At 39.7% G+C, this 8,701-nt stretch overlaps 1 protein-coding gene across 1 annotated transcript in view; it reads left to right on the top strand.

The window, feature by feature from the left end:
* Nucleotides 1-8,284, top strand: part of TRIM2 (tripartite motif containing 2) — a gene marked incomplete at its 3' end in the record, with an annotated part of 28,012 nt that extends 19,728 nt beyond the window's left edge. The window contains 2 exon segments of the mRNA XM_010022289.1: nt 6,656-6,759; nt 8,060-8,284. Coding sequence (XP_010020591.1) covers nt 6,656-6,759; nt 8,060-8,284 — 329 coding nt within the window.
* Between the last annotated feature and the right edge of the window lie 417 nt (nt 8,285-8,701).

Here is an 8,701-nt window from a genome sequence, read left to right as displayed (position 1 = left end):
CTCCCCTCCCCCCCCCCCCCCCCCCCCCCCCCCCCCAAAAAAAAAAAAAGAAGAAAAAATAATTGGAACAAGAGCTGCACAGTCTCAGAGCTTTTGCTTGATGAAACTTCTCAGGAATGTCTACGTTTGGGATATATGGAGAACTATTTTAATGAAGAACTGAGCTGAGAGTAATACTTCATCCTGTTACATGTTCAGTTCTCAGCCACTCATTTCACAGAATGACCCTAGAGATGTCCCTCTGGGTTTCTGTGGGCTTATGTATGCATTGTCTGAAAGGTCTCTTAAGCCATCGCAGCTGTGATGCTCTAGGTTTTTACACTCTTCCAAAACATGCAAAATTAATGAAGACAGGTAAAACTTCTGACATTTTCACAGGGATTATCTTCATGGATTTAAAAGTTAGTTTAGTTCCAGTTTCAGATCACTTGAAAATTGTTGATGAGGTAACGTAAAATAGTGTGTATCACTGTTCTGCAATACAACTACATATCTATTTTGAACCCATTGTGAATTCCTCTGACAGCCCATGCCAAATCTGGATTTGTAGTTTAAACTGGGCAAGATAAATCTTATATTTGGGCTGCCAGAAGCTCATACAGCTGTGTTGGAGCAGCATACTGTAATATTCCTATTGGCATTCAAGGATACTGAGTATGCTATTGTATATATGCTGATGTAAGGGCTTTTATGCACAAGTAAATTGATCAGCTCCTAGCAGGAGATTGTTCTTGTGCTAGGATTAACACAGATAGCATTAATACAACATCAGTACAGTTAAGTGCTTTTGTTCATGGGGAATTGTGCATTGTATCTTTTGCCAATTCTGTTATTCATGGCTTTTAAAACAGCATGTGGCTCTATTCAGACATTTTAAGGTCAAACTATTGAGTGCACATTCATGCATTCGTGTAATTCATATTTACAAGAACAGGGCATTTCTTGCTTTATCCTCTTCTCTCTCAATAATTTGCATCCTCAACCTTTTAATTTTTTTCCAAACAGGCATAATCTCTAAGAGTGTGTCCATGCAATATCAGTGTAGCATGTACTCGGTTTATACAAATGAGAACAAGAATGTGCTTATGATACCCAGAAAATAATTGTTGTGCCATGGTTTTTTCCACCTTCGTAAGTGGTAGGAAGCACTAAAGTGAGAGGGAAGGCTCTTTTCCATTACCCTGCTGTTGTGCCTTAGACTCATGCTGAGCAGAGGATAATGGAGGTGAGGGATGTTCACAGTGTCAGCAACTTCCACCTTCCCTGTTGGTAAATCTACTCCCTGTTCTCTGAAGAAGGATTAAAAGCCATCAGTTAGCTACCCTGTCCAGGACCCCATCTTGTGCTCTAGCTCTGCCATGCTGTGCCATATGCCTTAGTATTTTTTCTCTTCTGGCATTGCTCATGACTGGGTTCTTTGACACCGTTTAGCAGTAGTGGTACTATTTCCAACTTTAACTTGTTTTTCTCTTCATTTATTTATACTTGGGATTGGCATTAGACAGAGCCAGATGGAGAGCTGGCTCTCTGCTAGAAAGTTCAGTTTTCCTTTCCCTCTGACTGTTTAGTTATCTATTTCAGTCATGTAACTGAGCATCTAAGTTTAGTTGGTACATTTAATGTGTGTAATTCACCCTGATTCTTTAACAGTACCTTCTGTCAGCCTCTTTACTAGGTGTGGATGTCATCTTCTGGTCTGTTATCGATGCTGAAAGCATATTAGGAACTCTACATAAAAACTCAAGAACAAAGACTGTGTAATAATTGCTTTAGTGCAGTTTAAAAGCAGGCTTACGGGGAGCAAAAGGGTTCTTGGTCAGGTGTTTCTTTAATTTTCCCTGAAGGCCTCTGCCTGAAACTCTGTATTGGATTGCCCTGTTTGAAAGTTACAGAGCTGCCTATGAATATACTTTTTGAGCTTTTAAAAAAAATACAAGTGGGTTATATGGGTACACATCTTCAAAAAACATTTTCCCAACTGCAGTTAGCCCCCTTCTATGGATGGTCCAGAGGAACCTTCCCCCTGTAGCAAGCAGAATCCATTTCCTCCCATTCCCCTGTCCCTTCTCTACCTTTCCAGGTCCTGTCCTGGCCAAATTACAGCCTGGCTAAGGGCATTGGAGAAGGAAGGGATGTGCATGTGTAGTTCCATATATTGCAGCAGTATGATACATGAAATGCGGAGGCCCCTCTGACACACATTAATCAGCTGTTCTTCATTCTCTGTGTCGAAACGCTGGAACAGACCCATCAATAAGAAGTATGAAATAGCTTGTTATAGCTTGTTGTTTTCTATACAGAATTTGTATTTCTGTAGAAATAAGAACACCAAGTAATGGGGAAATAGAATTTCATTTTCCAGTTTATTAGCTCAAATCTCTCTGAGACTTGTCATGAGCTCTTTATGGGTTTGTGATGGCCAGTGTGAAATTTGGCCAGGACAACATTGCACAGATTTGCAGTCACACCTGTACTGGACAGGGGACAAAGAACTCTGACTGCTGGCAAAATCCCCAGCATGGGTCTGATGTCCTGACGACAGAGACCTTGTCTTGGTTCAACTCATCATTCAGGGCTTTGCTGCTATACCAGCAAAAAAGTGCTCCTGAGGTGGCACCTACCCCAAGGATGTGTGCATACCTAGCTGTGGTGGCAGGGGGTCCACTGCAGAAGCAAGGCTTGGAGGTGGTCTCGGCCAAGCTTTTAGGGACAGATTCTGTGTAAAGAAAATTAATATAGATGAGCCTAAACTTCACTACCAACTGTGTGTGGGAGTATCTGCCAGAGTTTCTACTGAATTATTCATTCCTCTTTAAAGGCCACAAACAATGTGTGCCTTCATCCAACAGATTGACTGAATTCAAAATTTAGGTTTGCATGGGAACTTGAATTAGAAACATTGACATTTATTTTACAGTAAGCACATAGCTTGTTAACAATCTGATTCAGTGCAGTTTTACTAGAGAGCCTCCTGTATTTCAGCTGTGTCTATTATGAGAGATGTCATCGCATCCTCAGAATGTGTAAGATTTTACTAAATATCTTTTGGTACTCTGAGATAAAAAGAAACGAAGATAGGGAACAAGAAAGCAACTCTTTTATACCTGTCTATGCAGTATGTATATAGACCTTTCCATGCTCTACAGTTTCATCGCTTTTTTCAGTACCATGTAGAGAGCAGTCCAAGAGGAAGTATTTGAACTGGTGTAGGGAGAAAAGAAATGGTACTTACACAACAGGTTATGGCTACTTGCAACCTCCAAAGTCTTCCCATTAATCTGTAATCTTTCTGCAGGGTTTTTGTCTCTCTGAATCCATTTACTTCCTGCTGGGGGCAGTGACACGGTTTTCCTTTGTGTTTTAGGAGGCTGGTAAAGCTAGCTCAGCAAGCAGGGAGGTATTAGTCATATTAGTAAAACTTGGAAAGAAAAAGACTCTTCTACTACTATGATAATCAAAAATGTACATTGTACAACAGGTTTGTCCAGATACCCAGCACTTTAAGAGCAGATTATTATTACAGTTACATGATGTAATTTTTAACATCTTGTGTAATGTTAATGGGCTTTTAGTTTGGGGGTTGTTTTCCCCCCTCAGCCTCCCTTCTTTTTGATGAGATTCAATCTGGCCTGTATTGTGCAAGAATGAAAGTTTGAAATTATGAAGCATTTTATGTGTGCTAGATTGTCTTGAGCTGAAAATGGATACTCTTTGTTGAAAGCATATCTTCAAAGCTAAATTAATTGGTTTATGTGGGCTGTGCTCAGTAATATCAGAAGGAATTAGATAGAGCTAAGGTAAATCTGATTGTTTATTATCTGTATACAAAGATGGTGTAAAAGGAGCTATGCCACAGGCCACAGATCTTCTTCCTAATAACTCTGTTCAGCCTCCCCCTAATGAAAACTCTGCTGTCCTCTCCCAGTCAGCTTGCCACAGAAGTTGCAGTAAAATGTCTGTCTTTTCCTGCTTTGTACCATGCAGTAGCTCAGAACAGGAGGGAGGTAAGGCTGGGCAAAGACAGGCATGAAAGATGTGAGCTGTCATCTCTAAACCAGGCTGCTTGGGGAACACTGGAATGAGGATCTCAAAACTGTCCTCTGGACCCAGCCCTGTGCATTTGAAATGTTGGTGCCTCCCTAGGCTACGGAGATGGGTGACTGCCCATGACTGAGAGAAGACAAAGCATGGGGTGCCTTGATACAGAGGGGTGGCATCTTGCAGTAAAAGACTTGCTGAAGAATCTCTCTCAGGCAGGTATGTTCATAAGGCAGGAATCTCTACAGGAAGGAGCTATTACCCTTTGGTATGACAGGGTCAGTTGCAGGAGCCTGCTTTTCCAGAGGCTGACATACTTCACCACAAGCTTTCCTCTCATCATCTGAACTGCTGCCGCTGCCTATGCTTGGATTGAGATCTTTGCTGGCATAGTGGATTACTCAGATCAGAAAGTTCAAAGTTACCTGTTTTCCTCTTGAACATAAGTTAGGAAATAAGCCGTGTTTCACTAACCTCAGCTTCCTTCTTCAGAGAAATTTGTGCCACTGCAGAAGGGACTGTACAAAGGCCTGTGTGCAAATTAGGACCTATGTGATGGGTTTAATAGCTGCAAAGCACTATGCACAGGGTCACTGCATGGAGCTGAATTTCATCTGCACGCTGTGCTAATAAATTACTATTTCTTAAACCTACTGTGAAGTATGACTATGGCATTTCTGGGTAATTTCTTCTGCTTTTCCTTTGATGTATGTTTACAAGATCCCACTGAAGAGCATTCTGAGCAACTCTTTATATAGGTCTCTCTTATCTTTAAAAATTAAATTCCTTGACTTTCAAGAAGATTTTTCTAAGGGTAAAGAACATACATTCCATGTATCTTGTGCTAGTTGGTTCCAGATGCTCTAGCTTATGCCTCCTTTTTTCTAACAAATGTTTTCCCTTTACTCTCAGTAGTAAAAGGAATGTTTCTCCCTTTTCATCTATTCTCTTTGGCTAAAAGGCAAAAAGGAAACTTATCATTAGCATATGGTGGAAAAAAATTACTGCATGCATCCCTCAGGCACTGCTCATTAACAGAATACACAGAAATGGCTCAAGTGTGGGTAATGTAATTGGTGTGTAACTCACTATTCCCTGAATATGTGCTTTCCCCTTACAGTACAAAAATTGAGAAGTATTTGCCTTGTTTAGAGGATGGAGCATTTGGAGTTTGAGAAAACAAGCCTTGGAACAAAGGGACATGATCGCAGCACCAAGTGCAGAGAAATTAAATGTTGCTTGTTAGGCAGTGACAGAAAATACGCATCCCACACCCATCTCCATGGCAGAAAGAAGGGTTGTTAAGAGCATACACATGCCTAATGAAAGCTAAATGCAAATCAGAGCTAATATATATGTCCTATGCTGGGCATCATAGTCAGAACAGTTTTAATCAACAAGCTCCAGGGTATTTTGTACTGACTAAAATAAAATAGAAGTTTTTCAGTTAAAACCATATATTGAAACCAATTAAGGTCTGATACGCAGCCAGAAAATGCTTATAAAAATACTTCACCAGGAAAAACAGTGCTGCATCCAAGTCTTGGAAAGAACAGCTTATAGAGAGACTTTTTGTTTCAAAACTCATTCATTCCTTATGAATAGCCTTGGGGTCCAAGTTCATAATTTCAGTCTTGTCTAAGGACCCCTGAGCCTCCTTTACAAACAAAGCAGGAATTTGGATACTGTTTCTGTGCTCCAGGTGTAATCTGGACCAGCCAGTTTAGGGCTGATCTTTTAAAGACATCAGTTTGCTGTGTGACTCTCCTTGGAGCATCTCAGAACAAACATTTAAGTACTGACCCACGTAAACTTAATGAACTTTTGTGAAAATTTGTCGTTTTTACAGCTCCTTATCCCCTTAAGCCACTGGGAAAAAGACTTACAGTTCTATGGAAATCACTATTGCATTTGTCCCGGGTAAAAATGGGACCTCTGTGTGCATATGCTGCTTTATTAGAACAATCTAAGGTCTTTGCCAGAAGCATTCAGTCTCCAGCTGTTGGTCTTCACTGGCCCACATGTCCTAATCATTCAAAGCCAGTTCTGAGTTTTGCTTCTAAGGGAGTTCTTAAAGCCTAGGACTGAAAACTGTGTATGAATGAATAGGAAACTTCCCTGTCTTGAAATAGCCCCATCCAAAGTGTTCACCAATATGTTTTATCTCAACTTTGTGACTTCACTGAGATTTAGATAATTGTACTAACTGTCATCTCTCCAGGTTCTTATCTTCCCACAGTACCACCCCTTTCATTGCCTTCTCAGTTGAATAAAAATCAGTAGTTTAAAAAAAGTCCATCACTTACAAGAAAACATTTTACTAGTTCCCTCACATACGAGGCAAATCATGAACACTTTGATTTGTGAAAACCGAAAAGGTAATTATGTTGATGGGGGCTTAGATGGCATACATGCCAAAGAGTAAGAACAATCCCTTCTTGTACTTAGAACTGTCGATGGTACTGGGATGGTTCTCTGAAGCTGTAGCAGATACAAGAACTCTTCAAAATAGAAATCTGTAGATCAAGGTTGTAATGAATGCATGTATTGGCACTTGGGTACTAACTGATTAGTCCTGCCTAACCTGATTTCTTATGTGCTTTGTGTTCTGTTTTAGGCACCAAAGGAAGAAACAAAGGTGAATTTACAAATCTTCAAGGTGTAGCTGCATCTACAAATGGAAAAATATTAATAGCAGATAGTAACAACCAGTGTGTGCAGGTATGAGGATATGCCACTGCCAGCATTTTTCTTTTTCTCTCCACCCCCATGCCTCTGCCTTCCTTGTAGTCCAGGGAAGACACATTTTGTACAGTTCAAGCAGATACAGAAAATACAGAGGAAGCTCAACTTGTTTGTTATCTATTATCATTCTGTCTTCTTGAGCTGCAGCTATCTTTTTCAGGTCTGCACTACATCTAGTATGTGTATCAGAGTTAATTTCCCTTCCTTACGATGTTTGGCAATGAATAAAGAAAAGAAGAGGTGCAATAATCTGGAAAAATGCCTTTCGTAAATATCATTTTACATAGTAAATTTATTACTCCGTGTTTTCAAATATAAATCTAGGACAAGATGCCCTAGATTTATATTTTTATATAATTTCTTAAGCAAATACAAATATAAACACGTAGGTGTCATTCTCAAATGGCTTTTAGTCTATTTAATTGACTTTTGTATCTGATACCATGATCAGATTTCTTTGGCAGCATGCTTGACACCCATGATTTCTTGGCTTCTGTAACCTGTGTGAAAATCAAACTGTGTTTTTTCATTTGCTTGCAATGTATCTTTTTTACCATTAACAATTTGTCATCACTTTTCAGGCTGCCCATGTGGTAGCAATGAACAAGGCAGCAGTGTGTGGCTTGTTCTTCACTATGTGGGAAACAGCAAGCCACATGCAGTAAGAATTCATTTCCAGGCCTTTTCAAAGAGACAGTCAAATATTCATTACACTTTGTAATTTGCAGCCACTTCAGAGGAAGTTCAGTGTTTAATTACCTGGCTTGGGGACACAACCAGTGGACTGAATTTTGTGTGGCTAAAGCATGTTTCAAGAGGTGGCCTAATACTTACCCTCGAGTCAAATAATTAAATTCTGAAATTCTCTTTTAGCTCCTATTCCTATGTTTTCTACTGACCTAGTCTTTGACTGTCGGCACGTCACTCAGTGCCTCAGTTTCCTCATCTCTAATATGGGAATAATACCATTTCCTTCCAGCTGAGAGGGACATTGTGAAGCTTAATTCACTGATGTTTGCAAAGTACCTTGAGATCACTGAAGAAACAGTACAATGTAAGTCCAGAGAACTTCTATATTTCAAAATTAGGGTTCAGGTGGAAGCCTCTTCTCAAATTAGGCCTATAACTTTCAAATATGGAGTGGTAAAAGTTCTTCATGTTCCTAACTTTCTTCCTGACTGTAGTGTTCATTAGTGACTTGTTAAAATCTATGGTCCAAGACACAGATGATGTTATTATGCAGACTTAATTTTAAAATGAATGTTTTCTGTTACAGATATTTTCCAATGATGGTCAGTTCAAGAGCCGTTTTGGCATACGAGGAAGGTCTCCCGGCCAGTTGCAGAGGCCAACAGGAGTGGCTGTGCATCCCAGTGGTGACATCATTATTGCAGATTATGATAACAAATGGGTTAGCATATTCTCATCAGATGGAAAATTTAAGGTATGAGTTACCATGGGAACTCTCCTGAGCTTTCTCTATCTTACAAAGGAATGCAAAGTAATGGGTTTTTTTGTCCAGAAACTACATAGTTTGGTTGTAACTTAGTCCAAATTCCATTGTTGTGATGACACAGACACGTTGTATAATTAATAGGAGGAGGTCACAGCTGTGATGCTAATGTTTTACCAAATAGAGACCATTTTACTAGGTGCTTAGATGCCTTTCCATAACTTATAGTCAAGGATAGCTGAAGTAATCAAGTCCAGTTGGACTATCTCAACAACCTTCATATCATTAGTATTCTCATTATACAGGAAGGTGTGTATATACCCATATACACACAGATAGACATAAAAACTTATGAGGAGAACATGAAGCTCTTCGGTGACAATGAAAAATAAGGTAGCAGACTGATGATGACTTCTTCTGTTTACTCCATACGTACCAGCAAATCAAGCGTATAATTCATGTGTC

This window comes from Nestor notabilis, unplaced genomic scaffold (genome assembly GCF_000696875.1).
Source record: "Nestor notabilis isolate BGI_N333 unplaced genomic scaffold, ASM69687v1 scaffold12449, whole genome shotgun sequence".
NCBI lineage: Eukaryota > Metazoa > Chordata > Aves > Psittaciformes > Psittacidae > Nestor > Nestor notabilis.
The sequence above is the reverse complement of the archived record's forward strand: the minus strand, read 5'-3'. Positions and strand labels throughout refer to the sequence as shown.